General features: G+C 36.7%; 1 protein-coding gene across 10 annotated transcripts in view; it reads right to left on the reverse strand.

Moving 5' to 3' along the window:
* GPHN (gephyrin) overlaps window positions 1-22,586 on the reverse strand; it is a 276,397-nt gene that overhangs the window by 145,006 nt on the left and 108,805 nt on the right. For 8 of the 10 annotated variants that reach the window (XM_058832193.1, XM_058832174.1, XM_058832165.1 and 5 more), the window contains exon 3: window positions 16,389-16,446. The exons of the other annotated variants lie outside the window; for them this stretch is intronic. In XM_058832193.1, coding sequence (XP_058688176.1) covers window positions 16,389-16,446 — 58 coding nt within the window. The remainder of the gene's footprint in view (window positions 1-16,388; window positions 16,447-22,586) is intronic. 10 annotated transcript variants of the gene reach the window in all.

Raw genomic sequence — 22,586 nt, forward strand, 5'->3', positions numbered from 1 at the left:
GCTTTGTGTCCCCAGTGAACTTGCTGAGGAGGCATCTCCCCTTCATTCAGGTAATTGATGAGTTAATGAATACTGAGCCCAATATTGAACCTCAAAAGACTCCACTAGTGACAGGCCTCCAAATAGATCCTATGCCACTGATCAGAACCCTCCTTGCTAAAGAATGAGTAATTTCTAGAGGCAATTCGCAGAACTCATGGAAAGCCCTCTGGACTAGAAGTACTTGTTTGTTATTTTAAAGATTTAAGAAGACACACATGGTAACCTTTACCAGAATCCAGAGTTATTTATATCATTCAAAGAGAGTTGCATAAGAAATAATGAGTCTTTTCAACTGTGTATCACCTGCTTTATATACCATTATTCTAACATATGGTCTGTTACATGAAAATGTTTATATAAGTGATTTTTGGTTGTTTAATTGCACAACTTACCTTTCTGGACGAGTCAAATCGCATTACAGTTAACTGCTCAATTCAACTTAGAATAAAGGCTTCATCGCAATAACTAAAAATAGCATACTGCCCCTTTCAAAGAGTTGTATCATCTCCCACACATCCTACTTTGGGGATTATGATGCATGCAGTATATGTGGACTACTGCTTTCCCTTGTAGAGACAATTGCCACTTTAGTGCCGGAGAGTGATGAAGAGCCTACACAGGCAGTACAGTCATACAGATAGTATTTTCAGTAAGAGAGAGTAGGTGGCATTAGTGGAAGAAGGAGACAGGCAATAAATTTCATCTGTGAGCAACAACTAGGCTACACCCTCTGGAAATCAAGGACCACGCACTGTTTTGTTTATAATATTGCTTATATTGCGCTCCTGACCAGGGGGCCATTGTACATAACAATCCATGTAACAGCTGCCTTGAAGTTCTCACAGAAGGCTGCCCTGTGTTTGGCATGGTTTTCAGGAATGCGTCATGCTGCACAAACCTCTTTGGCCAAAGGACAGACTCATCCACCTCATTGTAATGAAGGAGTCTGTAGGCAGTTCCTCTTCAGTACTGGTGATTACACCACCAGCATGGCCTTCCTTTATCTAAAAGAGTGGCAAAAATTTCTCATGAGTGGAGAAATCCATCCACAGATTGATCTGATGCTGCAGGAACACACAGTTCCCAGCATCTGAAGGGAGTAAGATTTATTTCCTACCTATATTCCTCCTCTTCCTTTGCTTTATGAAAGCAGGTATTCAGCTCTTTGTTGCCAGGCCGTTCTTACTGAGATCCAGAAAGGACCTGGCACTTCCCTCTCTTGCTTTCTGTCCCAGTACAGGAAACACACACACACACAATCCCCTTTTCATTTCAAGACCCATCACTTCTGACTACAGAAGAGGCCTTTGCTTTTTTCTTGCAATTACTATTCAAGTATTTTCTGTCCTGTAAGAGTTCTCTCTCCAGGCCCATTAATACTATGATATTTCAAAACGTTAAAAAGGAATCAAAGATTTTTTTCCCTTCTGCTAAGAATTATAAATCTGTGGTTAAATATCAGGTCTATCAGGAACCCAGTAATTCTATAGCAGCAATCTTCCAAGAGCCTTTACATTTGTACCAATGAATCTAACTAAGCACAGTATGTTGGCTTTGTAGCTGTAACCATCCATTCTGATCAACTTGAAAAAATTAAGTCAATTTTCAAACCACCACAGCTATTCCCTCCTAAATGTCACAGATCATTTAATAGTCCATTAAGTCTTTAGCTCCTGTTTCAGCTTTCACTACTAACTCCAAAAGCACACATATTTTGCAGGAAACTCTAAGAAATTTTTGTCTGTCACCCAAATTTCAAAATATCACTAAGAAAATGTAAGACCATTGGCTTCACTAAATATATTTTATTTGAACAAACAGCATACAGCTTTCCACACTAAAAACCAACAGTGATAAGACTTTTTTTTTTTTTTTTAAATTTGAATTTCCTATAGTTTTGACCCTTAGGAAAAAAAAGCCTAATAAATACCCATGATAAAACTGAGGCACAGGAAAAGAAACTACCACTTCAATTAAGTATACTCAGTTGAAGGTCTTAACTAGCAAGTTAACATCTGGCCATCCTAATTTACAGTGCTGACAAGAGAATACTATTTTGCTCAGGAAATAATTGCAGTCTAAAAGAATAAACAGACTTCACACCTTTAGGCTTCTTTTATTATAATCATGTTTTTGTAAGGAGATGTTAAATTTCTCAGTGACCTACTGGTACAAAAAAATTCATCAGTAATCTCTGTTCTTTGGATAGATTTCAGTGTCTGACTGAGGTCTGATAAGAAAATGTTTAATTCTTTTGCAAATTCTGTACTTTGGATGTTACCTTCAGTTCTCCACAGATAATCTACAATGGCAAAGAGCAAAATATCAGGTTTCCATGGGGAGTTTTGCATGAGAGAAATACCAATGATCTAGAAAACCATTTTAAATTAACTGTTTATACCAAAGTTTCAATTTTCTTTTTTTTTTTTTCTTTTTTTAATTTGCATTACTAAGCTATTATCCACTCTGTGTGTAAAAGAAACTTGTTGTCAGGGCTTGACAAATAACTTGTGCTTGATGCACTGCATCTTATTCCTGATTTTGAAATCTACATGTTGAAGCGATTAAAGTGTGACATTAAATATGCAGTCAGAGGAAAACTTGTGCCCCATGTAGCAGTTTGAAGAACTAGGTTGTAACTGCTGCTAATGTATCCAAAGACAGGCAATGAAGATGGTGATGGGTCTGGAGCACGAGTTTTTGATGAGGAGATGCTGAGGGATCTGGAGGTGTTCAGCCTGGAGAAAAGGACGCTCACGGAGACCTTACCATTCTCTACAACCACCTGAAAGGAGTTGTGGGGGTGGTGTTGGTATCTTACAAGGAATAAATAAATTACATATTTATGCCATATAATTAAAAAAATATATTACATAAGAGGAATGGCAGCCATTTCAAGTTGTGCCAGGGTGGTTAGACTGCATCTTATGAAAAAAATATCTTCACCAAAAGGGTTATCAAGCATTGGAACAGGCTGCTCATGGAAGTGCTGAAGTCATTGTCTCCGGAGGTATTTAAAAGACTTGTAGACGGGGCACTTGGGAATATGATTCGATGGTGGACTTGGCAGTGTTAAGTTTTACAGTTGGACTTGATGGTCTTCATGGTTTTTTACAAGTGAATGATTCTATGACAGAACAAATTCTTAATTAAAACCACAAGGAAAGATAACATTTGAAAATAGCTGATCATGTGTTAATATCCTGTTTCATACATATTCAAAATACATAAGTACAGTAAGAATATTGGCTTTAGTTTTCTTTCCCTATTATTTAGCCATTCTCAGAGGGCAATATAAGCGCTCAAACATATCCAATAATCTTTTCATTGGTAGAGCTCCAGCAGAGTGAATTTAAAAAGCTTCTCAACAAAAGCTACTCTGAAATTAGCTATTTATTCTACCAGTGAGGAAAAGCCTTCTTTTTTTTTTTCCTTCCCAATTTGTACATTATGAAATTGCCATGGTGTTAGATGAACTGCAACATAATCAGCTGTTTTTCCTGTTGCAAAACTAGGACTCTGTTAAAATACTATTTCTCCAAATATAGGATTAGTCTTTAAAGAGTTTAAGATACTATATCAACAAAATACTGAAATTCAAAGTATTCTCAATGTGCACACACATACTAAAATCTATATGTTGTTTCATATAAAACATTGAAGTATAATAACACATTATAAAAACGCCTGGGTACCCAAATACCTGAGGTGTAGCTCAGTTGTTTTAATTATAGTAAAATGGCAAATACAGGGAACTGTGTCATTATGAAGAAAGCTTCATGTCTGTATATCAGTTATTGGATAAATGGTCAAAATGTTTGTACTAAGCACTTTTAATAATCAGGTCTGCAGAAAATATTTAAGCCCCAGAAAACATAGAATTTTCCATTATCTGTGAGATTTGATTTCTTAGTTCTTTTGCTAGGTGTGTCACAAATCAACTCCCTAGAGGGTACCATGTTTGCAAAAGCTTAAATTACACTGAGAGCATACTACTTCACAAATATTCTTTTTTTTTTTTTTTTTTTTTTTTTAGTTTTCAAAATATAACAATCCCTTCGGATTTCTCACCAACAGAAGCATTCACAGTTTGGAACACTACTGAGAGGCATTTGGAGCTTTTGTATGTAAAGCAGTTCTTTATAACTCTGATTTTAAACATGGTCATCTTTCCTTCAAAACAGCCTGACAATAATTGTCTGCTGTCATTTAGAGCCTCAAGATACTCCATAAAACTCAAGTGTTAGCTTCAGTGTCCCAAATGACAGACAGCTCTATTTTTACAAATTGCCTGTTTTATATAGCATTATTCCCTAGAAATACTTACTAAAATACAGAACACATTCCAAATACATAAAGAAGGGTTATTTTCTGCTTTGTTAAAGAAAGACAAGAATTTTAAAACATCCTGATGTTAAGCTCTTATCTTCATAAGGTATTCTCAGATACAAAGTTCTATTTTCCAGAGTGATACATCTTAGGTAATTCTCACTCATGTTAAATTATGTTCAGCTACCAAGAACACAGAAGAACCCTTTAAAATGACAGAACTGAGCAGTACAAATTTCCATAGGGGATCAGCCTATTTGTTAAAAGACAGGCTTTTGTCATCATGCTACTGAAGCTATTTAGAGAAAATGTTACCATATTTGTAATTTTAAAATCAAGGGTATTCTGATAGACCATAACAGTAACAAAGCAGGTGATAAATAATTAGAGAAAATAGAAGTGTCATTCCATGCAGAAATGCTGAAAGGGAGTATATGTGTTACCTTTGCAGTCTTAGGATCCCACCTAATCTTGTCATAATGATAAGGCAGCTGAAATTGAATGCAACTGTTTCTGCCAGAACAATTCTAGAAATTTTGTGTCTTTTTTATAAGAAGGTATTTTAAAAAGTAAAACCCTTCATCCACTCCACCTTTACTGAGCTTTGAAGATTCAGTGGCATTCCCTCGCTTATACCTTTCCTTTAGGACAATGGAGTCACAGAATTTCTGAAATCCTACTGTAATTGAGAAGTACAAAATCACTATTACAGGAAATAATATCAAAATGCTACCTATTTTATCATGAAGGAATACAGAAAATGAAAATATCAAAACCACAGGGGAAACGAAAAGGAAAACATCAAACTTCAGTCTTACACTAGACTTTAATTTGAAAGGATTTGTTTTCTTTGCCTAAATAGGTGCATGCTAAGAAACACTTTTGTAGCGAGTTCAAAGATAATCCAGAAGAGCAAATATTGTGACTTTGGACACAACAAATTACATTATTTGTCTTGCAATATCAAAACATTCTGTTTGGCAAAACACATAATCTTGCACCCAAATATATAATACTACTGTTGTCCAGTCAAATAGTTATTCAGTCTTTTCTACACACACCATGGCAAAACTAATTGGCTTTTGTTAGAACTATAGCTCTCTGAATTAATTTGTCTGTATCAATCCCACTTCCTTAGGAATCTGATGCCTCTCCCCAAGATGCACCCTGCTCTTGCATCCTCTTCTTGCCTGGTGGCATCACTTATCAGTTCCCTTAGGTAAAAACCATTTAAAGAAATAGTTCCACAAACTATTGACCACACAAACTAAACAGCAGATGAAATACAATGGTTATCAATGTTAATGGACACAATAAGGCTTTTTATCTTGGAAAAAATCCCAACACAACACAGAGGAAGCTTTTGGGAAAGCTTCTTTATCATGATACAGAAGCAAACCTCAGGAGAAGAATTTCTTTCAGCCTGATAATACACCTGTTGGACCTCCTTCCTTAAAAGAGTTAAAGTCTTTTTAATATGGAGTAGACCAATGTCTGAGAGAGGTGGGGTTGTTTACCCTGGAGGAGTCTTAGGTGGAATCTTACTGCTCTCTACACCTGCCTGAAAGGAGATTGTAGCAAGGTGGGGACAAGTCTCCTCTCTCAGGTAACAAGTGACAGGACAAGAGAAAAAGACATCAAGTTGCACCAGGGAAGGTTTGGATTGATTATCAAGCATTGGAGCAGACTGCCCAGAGAAGCAGTAGAATCACCATCCATGAAGGTATTTAAAAGACATGGGGTACTTGGGGATATGGTTTAGCAGAGGACTTGGCAGTCCTGGGGTTGATGTATGGACTGGATGATCTTTGAGGTCTTATCCAAGCAAATAATTCTATGATCCACTGTAGTGAAAATATTAGAATGTACATTATTGGTGGGTAAATGTTCAAAAATTCTTTACTGATGAAGTAGATGATCAAATCATTTGGAGACCACTGATCTAGATCATTGGGTTTTTTTCTTTGAATAGTCTGCCAGAAGGGCTGGGCACTCCCTAAGTACTTAGCTCAGACAATAGTTTCACTAGTAACAATGGTGCTGTATTATGAATTTCACATCTGTAACCTGACATGCTGTGTTATGGGAATACAAGTGCTGGCTGGAGGCTTGGGACACATCTACCACAGCCTGTTAGTACAAAACAGCACTTTTAATACCTCTCTGCTTAACAGACTTTGGCTCATATTGCAGAATAGCCTTTGATCATATGAACTGGAATCCTTTCACATAAAACTTATTTGGAAGATGGACTTCAGCAGCATGTGTAATCCATTCCAGCTGTTAAAAGGCACATAGAATGATACTAGAAGTAGTTTGAAACAAAACATACCAAAGAACATACGATGTATGCTGGATCTCCAGCACCACATGCTCTACTTTATAGATGCTTGCACGTTACCGGTTTGCGTGATTTGGTAACACAGACATGACTCAAGATAGATGTTCAGTTCTTGGCACCAAGGACAGGGTGGCTGGGGCTAAGGCAGGCATTTTTAAATTTGTCTCTACACACTTGGCTCTGATTTTATTTTGCTGGAAGACATCCATTTTTGGCAGCCTTCAGGACATCAGCTAAGCCAACATTCCAGCTCTGTGCACTATCAAGAGATGGGAAGAGCCACTTACCCAACATACTCAATAAAACATAGAATCCACTTATACATTTTACATTGGCGCTCAGATACAGCTCATCAGCACAAAATCTCATCTAGACCAATCTTGTGCAACTGATAAAAGTAAGTATTTGAGCAAATACTTTTATACCATTACCTTATGATGTCTCCTTGAAAGAAGTTTTTGGTTGGTTTTCTGTTAAAAACATTTCATGTTTCATATTCTGTTTTAGACAGTGGTCACTAACAGGAATAGGGCACCACAAAAAACCTAATTAATTATTAGAGAAGTTGAATGAGGTACAATTACACAGTGAAGTACTAAGCATCACTCTATTCATACATTTTACAAGCTTCCATATCACAGGGAGGCTTGTGTAGTTTTTGGTGTCTTCCTACTGTGGTTTCCAATTAAGTATTAAAACTCAACCTCAAAAATCATCTGAAAATACACTATAAAAGCAAAATAAACTACACTATTCTAGGAGAATTATCTGTCTACCAGTTGCAAATCTTTTTCAGAAAAACACAGTGTATTAAACTGGTTTCTGATAGATGACTGCTGTGGTATTTCTATTTTTTCCTTATAATCAATAGAATTCAATAGAAAACACGTAATCAAAACTTTGGCATCTGCTTTCAGGCAGTCTTAAAATTTGCATAAATTAAGAATGAGAGTTAATTTTAAAACTGCAGTATAAATAAGGAAAAATGTTGCTGAAATCCTACCGAATGTGCCACTTGTGAACACTTCTGTCCCACTCTCTTTATCTGTTCCTCACACAAAAGTGCTTCTGTAAATTAGATTACTTTTACAATCTGAATCTAAATCTTTTGTAGTGCTACTGTGCCACTTTTATGATTAGGGGAACAGCCCTTCACATGCCATTGTACATGGTGTGGCACCAGAGGCTCATGCATAAGAGAAAAGGTTCAGTGTCCTGGTTTTGGTTCCTTCCTCTTCAGTACACCCCGAGAGCTCCCATGCCTCTGCCCTTTCAGTTGCTCTTGAACACTGAGCTGATAGTAACCACCTTAGTACACTGCTCAGCCCTTATTCTTGGATCATAGTAGTCTAATTAGAGACTTCTGCTTTATATGTAAATTGAAACTGGGGTTTTTTTCGCATCTCCTGTACAGATCATTTAACATTAATCTGTGCTGAACTTCATCAGATGGTTTGTCACCCAGCTACTCAGTATTTAATGTCCTTATTTGCAGTAATATTTCATTTCTCCACAAACAGTAATTTTCATAATTCACTAAGATACAACCTGTAAATAGCTGTACAACCAACGGTTATTAAAAAAAAACCAAAATCCAAACAAAAAGACCCTAAACATACTCCTGATACCTTTTTCCCTATATATAACCAGCATACAGAACCTGAAGGTTTGGGGGCTTTTTTTAAAAAAAGCAAACCAAAAAAACCCTGATGGCTTTTTTTCTTATATATACAGGTCCAGCATTCACCTATTGTGATAATTGTAAAAAGAAAGAATATATTTCAGAAATAAATTTACCACAAGAAATGAAGGTAATATTGATTTCCCTCAAACTCAGTCAAGCCCTTAATTAGTTATGACATTATCAGTTTTGATAGGGTAACATTTTTCCTTTACAGATCTCAAATAAGAATCATCAGAATACATTCTTACAGGGTAAATAAAACCAACCAAAACTTAACGTAACAGGTCATGTGGAAAATGATTAGGGCTTTTATATAAACTTGATTTACTTATACACTTGCCAAAAGCTATTTGCTGCTTAATGAAGCTGAGCATGTTTTCTCCTCTCATTCATGCTAAGTGACATCCCATTTAAGAAATTACTTTTCCAGTGAGAACAGAAGGCACTGAAAACATTGCCCAGTACAAGGGGTCAGATGAAAAGTACAAGAGATTGTGCTAGAGCTGGTCAGAACATGCCCTAGGAACCAAATAGGTTTCAGGTGATGGCTGGTATGAAGATTTGTATCTAGCAAAAATAGAAAATGAAAGAAAGCCAGGAGGAATTTAGACAAAATTGGTTACTACAGCCACAGAGAAAGGCAGAGATATTTTTTATGCTGGAAAACAACAAGAGAGCTCAAATCCTGTTTCTAACATATTTAATTAAGAAAGACTGAACAGACAAACAGGTCTGTGGTAATGAAAAATCTGATACCCATTAATGTCCCCTCTTAATGGCAACAGCTTAAATGCTGGGCAACCAGAAATGCTTAAAGGATGAACAATATATTGGTTTGTCTTGTAAATTAACTTTCAGCTATTACTGTTCTCTTTTCAGGAGAGCTACAGAACTACTTTGTTTGCTTTATAAAGTAAATAATAATATTACTAAAATGATTTTGTCTTGTTTTGTCTTGTTTGCATTTCAACTTAAATGGATGCACAGTCTTCCCTTCCCTTCCCTTCCCTTCCCTTCCCTTCCCTTCCCTTCCCTTCCCTTCCCTTCCCTTCCCTTCCCTTCCCTTCCCTTCCCTTCCCTTCCCTTCCCTTCCCTTCCCTTCCCTTCCCTTCCCTTCCCTTCCCTTCCCTTCCCTTCCCTTCCCTTCCCTTCCCTTCCCTTCCCTTCCCTTCCCTTCCCTTCCCTTCCCTTTTCCATGATCTGCAAATCCGGCTAAACTTTTGTGTGTTCATAAGACTAAATTACACAATACAATTTAAAATGCATTCTCTTAAATCGTCTTCACATTAGGGAACAGGAATTTATAGCAATGCTTTAGCGTTTTCTATATTCAAGACAGCCTGGAAGAGCAAGGTAACTTGGTGAGGTTGTCTCATCTGTCATTTCTAGAGACATGAAATCTCTGAAGCCACAAAGCCTATGAAACATAAGACAGAAGACAGCAGGAAAACAAAAAGTGACAATTCCTATTTTCATGTGGAAAGTTAGTGAGTATACTCTTTCATCTGAAGTGTCTGGGCATTTGATGCCCTTGCCAGGAAAGCAGAGGAATGCTTTTGATACATTCAGCAGTCCTAGATCAGAGTTTGATAGACACTTCAGCCATCTCTCATTTTACATTCTTTTTGCAAAGGTGGTTTTGTGGTCGAGAGTCTGTGATTGCAGTGAGTATCCATCATCCACAGAAGATGAGAGAAACAGATGAAAAGCCCCTTCAATGAGTAATCCCTAGGGAGTCTCTATACAAAAACTTGAGATAGAAGAAGTTATAACATGGAGAACAGTCATGTCCTCCAAGTTAAAACAGTCTCAAACCTATCAGAGCAGAAACGATCCAAAAGTCAAAACTGATATTCACAACTACTACTGACTTCATAGGTGGGGGGAGAAAAATCCCACAATAGAAAGGCATTCTTATGAAACACTCATTTCACTGGTGTGGGACTGTGCCTGGACTATTCAGGGTTGCACAGCCATGCCTGGCACCAAAAGCCTAGTCAGAACCCAATGTTCTGCAGTGTACAGACTGCAATTTCCACAAAAAGGGGCAAAATCAGTTTTTGAAGAAAAAAAACTTAGATCAACGAAGGACTCAAGAGGAGAAAAAATGATATAATACAACAGATAATGAAATCAGTCAACTAGGAGCAATATAATATGATACAATATAATATAAATAACCAACTGTTGACAAGAACTACAAGACTGAAGCACAAATGCATGGCCGAGAGTACATTATCAGTACTGCAGGGGTTGCAAATCTCTAGCTTGTAGCACAAATGCATACGTGTGGATGAAAATTAAAGGAAATAATTTTTTGTTTTTATATAAAGTTTTTGACAATTTTGTCACATAATCCCACACACAAAACTTTAGTTCTCTCTAGCATGGAAACAACATCTGTAACAACATTTAAGCATTAATACAGCCAAGTAAAAACTCAGTTTTCTGTCATCTAAACAATGACACATGTAGCCTGAAAAAGAACACTAGTCAGTGATTGACTCGGCTAATTCAGAAATTGGAAATTAACTCAGGAAGAAATCTGTGTTTACATCAGGTGAGCTTTGATTGCAGGGAAATATGATGAGATATAAAGTTGTTTTAGCTTAACACATCCCACTTCTCAATTGTCCTAGTTGGATTCATGTCCATAAGAAAGTCTTCGTAAAAACCCAAGATGCAAGTAGGAAAACCAAATCTGCAAGTTTATCAGGGATTTCGTACACTAAGCTGACATCTCAGTGTCAATTTCTTGTTACGGGTTATGACATTTACAAAAGGTTTTAGAAACCTTCTTTACCTGGATGCAGGAGTCCAATGAAACTATCTACTGGACGGTCAGACTCTGAGTGCACATTAAGAGAGTTAAAAGACAAGCCCTCAGTTTTAGCCAACACGCATAACTAGCAATCTAATGGAATGACATGTGACATGACTGTCACATATGCCCTTTAAATCTTTTTAAACTTGTATCTGTAAGCTTTAGAGTCTATGGAGATGCCACTTGTTAATACTCACTAGACATTCAATGTATGTCCCTTTTATGTCATGCTTAATAAGAGCTCTTGTGCTGTGAGTTAGTAATTAACATTTGGGATGCAGAAGAAGGAAAACATGGGTAGATAAACTGAGAACCAAAACTGCCATTCCTGCAAGGTAAATAGCAAAGTGTCTTGGTGCTTTAGGATTAGTGGAAGTACACACTTCAAACAGCTTGAGCCTCTTCAAAAAAAAACTTATTCTGAGTGGGCAAACTTTTATTTTTTTTGTGCTGGATCCAAACAGATAAAGTAACAATAATCTTAGTATTATCATCTAATTCTCATGCCTCCCATCATAAACTTTGGGGAAACTTAGTGAAGATCCTTGCCCAGTGCTGATACACTTGGCAGGTGAATATCCACACAGTGATGAAATAAACCATATCCAGAACTTAAACTCCTATGCAAAACTGGGATGACAGCACATCTCCTTGTTCATGTAAAGCAAGATTGATTCTGCAGAAGATGCAAGAGCTATTTAAATACTAATGCTATTAAATTCCCCACTCTCCGGTATGGAGACACAAAACCAGTTTTGTAATGTCTAAATATTTTCAGCCACAACCCTGTTCTTGTGGACTATCCACCACAGTAGTTATGACTACCTCTCTTTCTTGTTTTTGGGTTTTTTTTAAATATGGGACTACAAACTGGCACTTGCTGACAAATAGCTACTTATTTTTGCCACACATTGATAAATATGAAAATGCTTTGAATGATCAAAGCCAGCTCCTCTTGGCTGCACACAAAGTTTGCACAAGTTTCATCAGCTACTCTTACCAGCAAAAAGAACAGATTCTGGGATACAGCATTATGCAGGTAAATGAGACCACAAAGTTGGCAAACCAAATTATTTCCGATAAAGTCTCGGAATAGACTGATTTTAACTGGAATCATATCAAAGCTGCATATTTCTGATGGCAAGGAGTACAGCTTTGCTCTGAAATACATCTCACTGACACTGAAATCAACTTCCTTTTTGCCTAAGATGCTCCTAAAAAATGACTGTGTGGAAAAGTTATGATCTTTTGAATTTCTAAGTCATGTAGGGCAACTGACCTCTTGAGAATACACAGTGCTCACTATTTCCTTTCTGGCTACTTCACTCTCCCTCATAGTTTTATCATTTTCTTCTCTTGGATTATCATAGAGCCTACTTTCTCAAAGACCGAAGACAATCTGAGAAGAATGTGTTTCAGCTGTGCATAAAAATTTTCATATATTAAACTAATGAGTTAACACATACTCCTACAGAAAAAAAAAAGAGGTATCCTACCATTATTCAGGGGAAAATGACTGTAGTCCTAAATGCAACCTTCAATACTTTATGCATATATGTTTTCATTTGAAGAGCATCTATAGAAGAATTACGAGTGTTCCTTGAGGTGCATAGAGTGTGTCTCTGTGTGAAAGGGTGGTTAATGGAATTAAGAAGCCCCTCCACCTTGCTCCAGAACTGTTTTATATCTAAATTTACAATTTACAACCAGCACGAACAAAGTATTTCTAACAAGATTTCTTAAAACTAATTACCACAGGAGGCAACCACTTAGCTTTTTTCTCTACACTGGAATATCTGTCTCATGCTACAAATATTATAGGAATGAAATGTTCTGGCAATGTCTTTCTTGTGCATATTACTTTCATGAATTAAGGACCTGCTACAAAATCAATTTCTGGTCTTGAGACGAGATGCATGCATATATCTACATGAAAAGTGTGTACAAAAGCACATAAAAAACCCAACACAAAACAATTAAATTTATTTCTGCTGTTGACATGCAAATCCTAGCAAACCAAGTATATTTTTTAGAAATCTGTTAATGAGTGATTTTCTCATTCACTAAGTCTTCTTCTATAACAACCACCCTTTACCACATCATATATTTCCTTTGTAATGGCAGAATGTCAGAATCAAAAAGACCATCTCTCATGGTACTATAAACTGTAAGATGATACATAAATCTATAGGCACATCATGGAAACTTTCCTTAATCTGTAATAGTCATAAATTTCTCTTTATTCTTGAGACAATCTCCATGCTGTTCATCAAAACCAGTGTTTCCTGATATGCTCGCCAGGCCCTACGAACATGAAATCATTTGGCTTGGAAGACCTCTCCTTCAGGCACACACTGTTACAGGTGGGTGAGGAACAAGGCTGAAATCTGACAATGCTTTTTTGCTAGTTTGAAAAGCTTGTTGCTTACAGGACAAATATTCTGATGAAAACAGAAGTCTAGAGAAAGTTGAAACAATGACACTTTCTCAGAAATGTGCTGCAGTTCCTATATTTACTGTCTTTATCAGTTCCAGAAGTATTTTAAAACCAGCGAGTACTGAAAATGAAGTGACATTGCTTTAACTGGTGTAGAGGAATCACATCAATGCAGGTGGTAGTACATCCAGTTATGCAGTCTCTGAAAGCTTCTTCTATTGAAGTAGAATATCATGTAATAGAAGACATACCTATCTTCTTGAAGAGTTTTCAGGAGGCAAACCCGTGATGGTATCTAGGTAAGGCTACCTGTTGAGTGCTGTCACTTTGAGAACCTAAGCACCTATGACAAAAATCTAGGGAAGGTAGGTTTCATGACACTTCGTTTCAGACTGATACAGATGCTGTGGAACTGTAGTGGTGATTGGTTCCACACAATCCTTCCTAAGCTTGGTATGGTGGCTGAGACTAGTTAGGGTACAGGTTATCACTTCTGCCATAAGTATTCCTCATTCATATGCCTGCAGTGGTGTTCTACCTAAGATGTAGTTACATTAATTAACTAAATCAATACACTAGTTTTCCTCTTAAGTTATTTTGAGCTTACTTTTAAAGAACTATCAGAAAACATGAAAATACAACTTGCATAAATACAATTCAACAATCCACCAAGTTAAATCAGATTTTAAAAGGGAAGCTATTATTTTTGCATATTTCATCTAATTAACTTCCTTCATATTTCATGTTTAAATAGGAGAGAGATAGTTGTGACACAAAATAACTGAATTAAAGTGCACAGAAGAAGATTCTATTCTCTCCAGAAGCAATATTCCAGTAAGCTGATTTGCCTTCTATTTCTCTTCCCTCCTTTTTCTACTCAAATCAGCTAGGAGAGCCTTTCAGATGTTAAAGCTACCCCCTACCTTTATTGCAAGGATACTCCATCTTGCTGTTTACTAGTTGCTATTCAGAATACATATGTACAAAACAATACTTTTTGATATCCAACATGTATTTGTCTGTATTGGCATTTTCCAGTAGTGTCTTGTTTAACACAAATAACATGTACTGCAGCTTGAGAAATGCAATCATTTGAGGTGTGAGAACTGGCCTGACAGCCGACACAACCTCAAAACCCCATTACCTGAACAAGACAGGACAGGTACCAGAAACAAGTAAAGGAAGGGATTTTTCCCCAACACTTTATATAGCTCTGACTTTGAACAATGAAAACCTTCCTCCACACTTAGATTCTGACACAACTGAGACTAATGAGTAACCCAGCCTTTGATACTTCCTAGCATCTCAAGCACTTAAACACCAGCTAAGTAAGAAAAAGCTGAAAATTCAGAACAGTTTTCCTAAGTATGTGACAGATTCCTGTGACTACTAATCTTGCCGTAAGTTCCTAAAAGTAAAATTATTTCTCATCTCCGAACAATCCATTTTTCTTTGCTTGCTGAACTCAGTTTAGTATGATGAAGCCAGAAATATCAGCTTTCTTCATTTTCAACATTAACAAAATATCCGTGGTATTAATTTTCTTACATTAAAGGGAAAAAGATTGTGGTTTAGGGTTTTTGTAATTTTTTTAAACAGTTTTGGAGCACTCCTCTGAGCATCATGAAAACAGCGCTACTAAATTTTGAAAGGCTTCTTTCTTTCTACTCTTTCTTTCTTTTATTCCAAGACCAAAGTCTGAATACTGGATATATCCAGTAATAAATCATGCTCCCCTCGATAAAGTTCAGGATAGAGGAGTCCATGAATCTTAGATGACAAAAATAAATTTTACCATGACGGTGTGATAACTTTGACTGATGCAGATACAGGCAGTCACTGTGCAGTGACTTGCTTGCAGTGGGTTTGATACTAATTGAAGAGGAATAAATTCTCACCATTTGCACACTGCAAAGTCATGTCTACATCAGATATTATATGGTCATTTCCCTTCACAAGATTTTAGAACTATTCTTAATCCTCTTTGCACAGCTGAAAATGAGTATGTGAAACAGCACAGCGGGTTAAGCAATCACAATGAGCAAGCAGTATGTCAGACTGACCTACTAACAAGCAAATAAAGAATCAGCTACACAAACTGTGCTATCAGATCCTGGCCAAAATCCCCCCCAGTACCCATCTTTCACTCCACTGAAAAACAAAACTGACACAAATTGCTGAAGTACATTTCAGGAGTGGACTTGGCCAAAGTGAGTTTTGCTACAATGCACTTTACTTTGAAGGTAAACTTCAGTTTTTATTGTTGTCACTACTCAAAATCAAAGAGCTTACAATGATATTTTGAGCTTATAATGATTTTTTGACTTCATACTATCCCCTTCTTAAGACAGACAATATTGAAAAATATGGGTGTGCTTCAAAAGCAGAAAGACACTATACATATTTTTTGTTATGAAAATATAACTCAGTGTTCATCATAGTCCTCCATCTGTCTTCAGGTAGCAAAACAGAAATAGGTTGAATTACACAGGTTTCTGGCATCAGACAAATCTTGCTGAAGTCAGCTTAAGCTGAAGGGAAACTGTATTTGTAAAAATAACTAAAATTCTATTTTTGATGCATAAATATGGATCTAGTAATTTTATTTTTGACACTTTCCTCTCTCCCCTATGATACACTTCAAAGCAAGAAATAACATGGCTTTTTAATGTAACATTTCTGTAATTTTTCAAACAGAGAAATTCAGTGTTGAAAAGCAGTAATACTGTACCTTGATTTCTTCTATTTCGTCTGGCACTATCTTGTATGCAGATATAGTCCCACCCAACCTGAAATCAGGAGAAGAAAAATGTTCTCAAAATCAGTAACAGAAAATACAGTATATTAACAGTGTCATGACTAGTTCCAAAACACAATATTCTTTCTACCAATTTAGAGGTAGAACCCAGTAAATCCCAAATCAAAAGCAAAAAAACCCCTTTCTTTATCAAACAAAAAATCCTTATGTGATTAACATAAATACTAGAAACAAGGTGTCCATCACCTTCACAATTAAGTCAGCCAAGCAGAATTACCATCATCAGGATGGTATTTTTATATTAACGGCAATCAATCATCATATTCTATGATTTCTTGTTGATTGTCTAAGGCATATGGATGAGTTTAAATATTTGAAGCTCGATGTGCTTTGTGCTGAGTATTTCACTGTGCTGCTACACAGTCTGAAATGCATCCAAATACAATTTTAGAAATTAAATTTTTTTAATTAAATGTGCATGTACAGACATCACAAATCACACAGACTCTATGGTCTCCATGTTTGAAAAATCTCTGCAGTTAATGATTGGTAATAAAAAGTGGATGATGGGCAATAGCTGGCACTGACACAGAAAAAATGGAGGGTTTTGTTCTACATGGAACTCATTGAAATTACTTTTTTAAATCCTGCAAAAATCCTGGTAAAGAATAGTTCACCTACCAAAGATGTATGAATAGCATGTACTATAAATGGTGGTTAATATTACATTTTCCCCAGAGACATGCAGACATGGCTTCTTTTATTCCATGAAGCAGTCTCATCGATAGTGACAATTCAGACCTAAAAATATACGTGCACTAATGACCTCCTGCTGGCTCTACGCAGCAATCCTATTCATTTTCTGAATCCTACAAAAATGGAACTCACATAATAAACTATTTTTTGTAAACATTTCTACACAGATGTATTTCCTTATATCTTGAAATTATTATAAATATTGTTCAGTCTAGTGAAAAAGGGAAGAAGAGAATAACACAGAAAATACATTAAGATTTTCCACGCAAGTCCTGACTTCCCATATCTCTCTCATAAATGAAGTGCTTGAAGATTTTACACAGAGGATGAAGTCTGCATAGGAGAAGTCTGAAGTCCATCACTGCGCCAGGTTAACATCAGCTTTATAACTTCCAAATTCATCATGGACAGAGTGTAGCAATTGCTCTCTCCCATTTCCTCTGCAACTTCCTTTGCTGCCATTCATTAAGTGAGCCTAAAGTTGGAGAGAACTGAATTTTTTTTTGCCAGTGCAAGTACAAACATGATCTTTTATTTTTCATGACTTTTGTTCAGCTGCTGTTTCTAGGGATAGCTACGAGAAATTGGCTTGAGCATCACGACGAAGGATTGCTTCATCAAACCATGACAAGCAATGGCTCAGATGGCACATTAACACTGCGCCTGACCAGTCCTGTGCCTACTGGAGCAAGGTCCATAAGAAAGAAACTTTCATGTACTTTGAGATCCATTCCTGCCTGCACTTTGGAGTACCCCAAAAATCATTGCCTTTCTACTTTCTAGCAGAAAGAGAATACAGAATCTCTGCTGCCAGCACTCCAGCAATATGGAATTCCACCTGGCAGATTTTTTTACTGGCCACCCTTGGCACAACTATTAAGCACTTTCTTGGAGTATCAAAAAAAAAAAAAAAAAAAAAGATTCAGTGAACTCATCTGTCTTGCTTACACCATTAATTAGCATCCCTACACAAATAGTTCTGCCAAGTTTTGTACTAAGAGTTTAACACACTCCGAATCTGCCAAGTTGCAGCTCAATTGGTACCACTCTTAAAAAGCAAAATTTACCTAAAAAGTAAAATTTTTGCAAACTTTTTACACCTACCACAACTCTGCATTTTTGAAAGAGACATATTAAAAATTATGTTACTGTTACATAAACAATCTCTCACTGATAGCTCCAGCTCACATCTTAATCCATTTACAATCCTACACTGACATCTTTATCTTAAAAATCCAGTGTACAAACATAAACAATAAGAAATTTGAAGCTGAAAGAGAATCAGAGAACATTAATATACAATTTTATCAATGTCTCAGATTTAAAATGAAGTTTTTAGGGAAGTCTATACTTTCTTCATTTCAGAACATTAGACTTCAGTCAATCTTATAACTTCTGAAAGAGATCCACCACCACAGATTATAGTACCCGATTTAACTGGTGAAGGAGAGAAAAAAGACATTTCACTCTGTATATAAAGTTTGACTGAGTTTCACAGAAGTTTTAAGGCATCCAACACCCTGGGAGGATGCAGCTAACGCAGCCACATCACTATTACAAATCTCCAACAGTCAGCTGGAGTCTTCAGTCAAGTCTGAAATATAAGGGACTGGACAATACTGCACACACAAGTAACAGAGCAAAACAAAAACATTGTGATGATTGCTAAGAAAAATCAGCAAAATCAAGGCAAATTGAAAATCAATGCAATAATGGTTATGTCCAGCTTGAGGAAAACTTTATACTTCAAGTGTTTTTCTGAATTACATTTAAGTGTAACCATCAATTGTGGCCTGTCTGAAAGCTTGCTTGTCACTGTGCAATTCCTTGATTCGATTCCTGACATCTGAAAGATTAGAGACCAGACATACACAGAAGATTTCAGCTCTAGGATGATACACAAACTATGACAGAGGGCTTGCACGTGGCATATTTTTTCACTTTGTTGTGAAAAACCTCTCTCTGCAGGTTGTTATCTTTAGAATATTTTACAGTACCATTCTTAATCACAATGTTTCAAGTAACTGCAATCAGAACAGCAAAGGACCAGCTAGCCTGAGTATAAATTAACTACAATGGGCTTTGTATGCTAAAACATAATGCAGCAAAGAACATGTTAGAATGGCCAGAATTCAGACCAATAGGGAAACAAATTTTGTGCAGTCACTCTTCATCTTTCACATATTTTACTATTTTACAGATTTTATTATACTGCTCTCCATTTGAACAACTCAGCATCCAGCATCATCTAATAGAAATGGCATTTTCTCTCTGACAATACATACCCAACCTAGAGCAAAGCTAAATACACAGCCAGCTATTTCCAGTACACTGAAAAGATGGTTCCAAACTTCATCCAGAGAAACATCATGTACAAAGTCTTTCTCTTCCAAACTTCAGTATTTTCATACTATAGCAAGCCACACTATTTAACAGTGATATTATTTTAAATATTACATTTCACTGGTATATGCAAGAGACAATCTCAGATGTGCCAGAAATTGTATTCCAATTTTGACAGATGTTAGTCTTATCAGCTCTGTATCATACCTTGAATGTAACACAGATAGCCCAATTCTCTAATCTCTTTGCAAAAGAGAAATTAAATTATTCCTAGATATAGAAATAAGACCTGACACAATAATAATGAAAAACCACATCTTACACTGGGATAAACTGGTGAAAGCCTTTGAGGCAAGGATCAGAAAATATACAAATTCAACAAAAGTAATCAGGAAATAATAAATATAATTATTTTAACAAAGGCTTTAAAACTGATAGAAATGTAGTGTCTTTTTTATCTTTTCAGACTAGGTTCACAAAAGTTCACAAAAAGGATTCAGGAGAACAACAAGGTTTCTATAGCAACCTAAGAAATTAGCAAAATACAGGAAATAAACTGAACTCAGGCCAACACAGTTGTATTGGAACAGATGGATGCTTTACTATTTCACAAATTAAAGCTGATGATGGAAGAGAGAAAACTACATCCAAGTTAAGGAAAATTGAAAACCAGGAAGAACTGTGCTCGAATGGAGGCAAGAAACAATGAACCACAGCTCAAATGAAAAGTAAACTCATGACAAAACTAAAAGAGGAATAAATTACACCTCTATTACATTATTTTTAACAAGACCTGCTTGCTATTTGTGTTACTTCCCAAACAGTGCAAGTTGGACTTCTGGCTGATTTTCCCCTGGCCTCTCCACATATCCGTGTTCAGACAGACTCACTGGAGTATTATTGCAGAGCTCCATTTTGTGCAAGACACTTGAGCACTTGGACTGAATCCATACAGGTCAGCTTTTATCATGTGAATTCTGACCAAAGATACGAACACAATCTTTATATACAGTTCCACATTAAGGGACTGCTATAAGAAGCTGAGCTATTGATTCATCCGTTAACTTAATAAATGAGTCATACCGAATGCAATGAAGTAAATTTTCTAAAAATAGCTTGTAGCCAGCTTGGCTGCTGTCATCTGCTGAATTTCTCCAATGCCACTTTAATTAACATTAATCTTTCTTCAGACAGATCACTGTCTAAACAATATCAAGTTGTCACTAAGCCTCCCAATGAAACTCTCCTTCATCTTTTAATGAAAGGAAAGCTCAAAATCCTCCACTTGGCATTTGTTTTCCAGGTCCATCTCACAAATGTATTTGTTACCTGCCATCAGGATATTCTGTCTTTTGACTGATTTATAAACTAAGCAGATTATTCAAGAGAAACTGTATCTGGGAGCAGATCAAATGACTGGGAGCCAGACTGGCTATTTATAATTCTATGGGCATGCTCATTTTATCACAGGCTACTGAATGAATACTTGCTACAATACTTCTCCTGCCAGAGCAAACTGACCAAGACAGCATTCTTGGCCTACTCATCTGGACTACCTTGTTGTTGACCCCCATGATATCAACAAATCAACTGGCCTTGGGTCCTCACATCCTCATAAAGTATTCCAAGGAAAGAGGCAGCAGGATTTGAAAGCATTTGAAAGCTTTTTTCTCCACTACCTGTAAGATACATTAAAAGCAGACAGAGAGCTCCTTTAATTGATAACTAGTTTCTACTGACCTTTGAGAAATTGTTAGAGCAGCCTGAGGGAGGTAGTAAGAAGGCTGCTGCTATTCTGGGCTCCCTTCCTACACAACAGAACGCTGGCAGCTACAGCAAGCTGGGCTGCAGCTCCTGTCGCTGGCTGCTCGCCAGCGATGAAGCGCACAAAGCGGCTTCCAAGGAGGATCCTGATGACAGCTTTACTTACTCAAAGGTACAAAATTATGTGACGAAGATCCACCCCAGGTTTATTGTTTCTTTTGGGGTATTATTATTACTATTATTAATATTATTACTACTATTACTATTATTATTTTTATGGATTCAATAATTAGATCCTTGAAAACTTACTTCCCTCCTCCCTTAGTCTTAGGCTAACTTCAAAATGGCTGTACAGAAAAACATCACAGAAATCAAATTATTGCAAAATATTGCAGACATGTCCTCTGTCTCTCAGTTCATGTCTCTCATGAACAACAGCTCTGAGATTAAGGCATCAAATTTACAGGAGTCTCTCTGCCTCACCATGTCTCAAAGATTCTTTGCACTCATGAAAAAAATAAGGAGAAGGGGATTAACTCCAAAATTTTTATTCCCTACCTTATCACTGTTTGAAGGACAAAAAGTATACCCTGTTTTCTGCTGCTTTCAGGCTTTTTCCCCAAGAAAAGCAAAAGACTACACGAAAACATTATTTTTAATGAGGACAGCCAAGTTATGCTTCTCTTTCACTATTCAAAGCTGGGGGGTTTTTTTGTTGGGTTTTTTTTCTTTTTTAAAATTTTATTATACGAAAAGCAAGACTAAATCAGACAAGACTAATTTTTTCAGACACTTCTGGCAGGAAAATATTATCACCTCAACAGTCTAATATTGGAAAAGAATAGAACAAGGATCTTTGTCCTCAACATATGTCAGAAACTAGGGATGAGGTCATATGTAGGTCATTTGGCAATCACAGGACCAGGAGCCATTCTTCCCTTCTAGCAGAATTAATCTGACTCAATTTAGTTTTGAGGGAGGAAAGCTGGAACTGTTGTAAAGTATATGAATCTAGAATACACACCTCTGTGTTGTCATCCAGACCCACACAAATTCAGAGCTTAGTGCAGTTTTCCAGGGGGAACTTGAGTTTTCCTCAGCACACGGGGCACAGCCCCGTATGACAGTTTGGGGTAGCACTGCTGCCAGCCTCAGCCAGATTGATTGATGGACTGCCTCCTCTTGAAAACGTTCAACAGTTTGCTTACTTCCCAAAAATGACAGAAAAGGGGAGAGGGAAGGCACCATCACCAGGAAGTTTTGGGCTTGTGGGCACTATCACCCAAAACAAACAAATCAGATGAAGAG

This window comes from Poecile atricapillus, chromosome 1, assembly GCF_030490865.1.
Source record: "Poecile atricapillus isolate bPoeAtr1 chromosome 1, bPoeAtr1.hap1, whole genome shotgun sequence".
In the NCBI taxonomy this organism is placed as follows: domain Eukaryota; kingdom Metazoa; phylum Chordata; class Aves; order Passeriformes; family Paridae; genus Poecile; species Poecile atricapillus.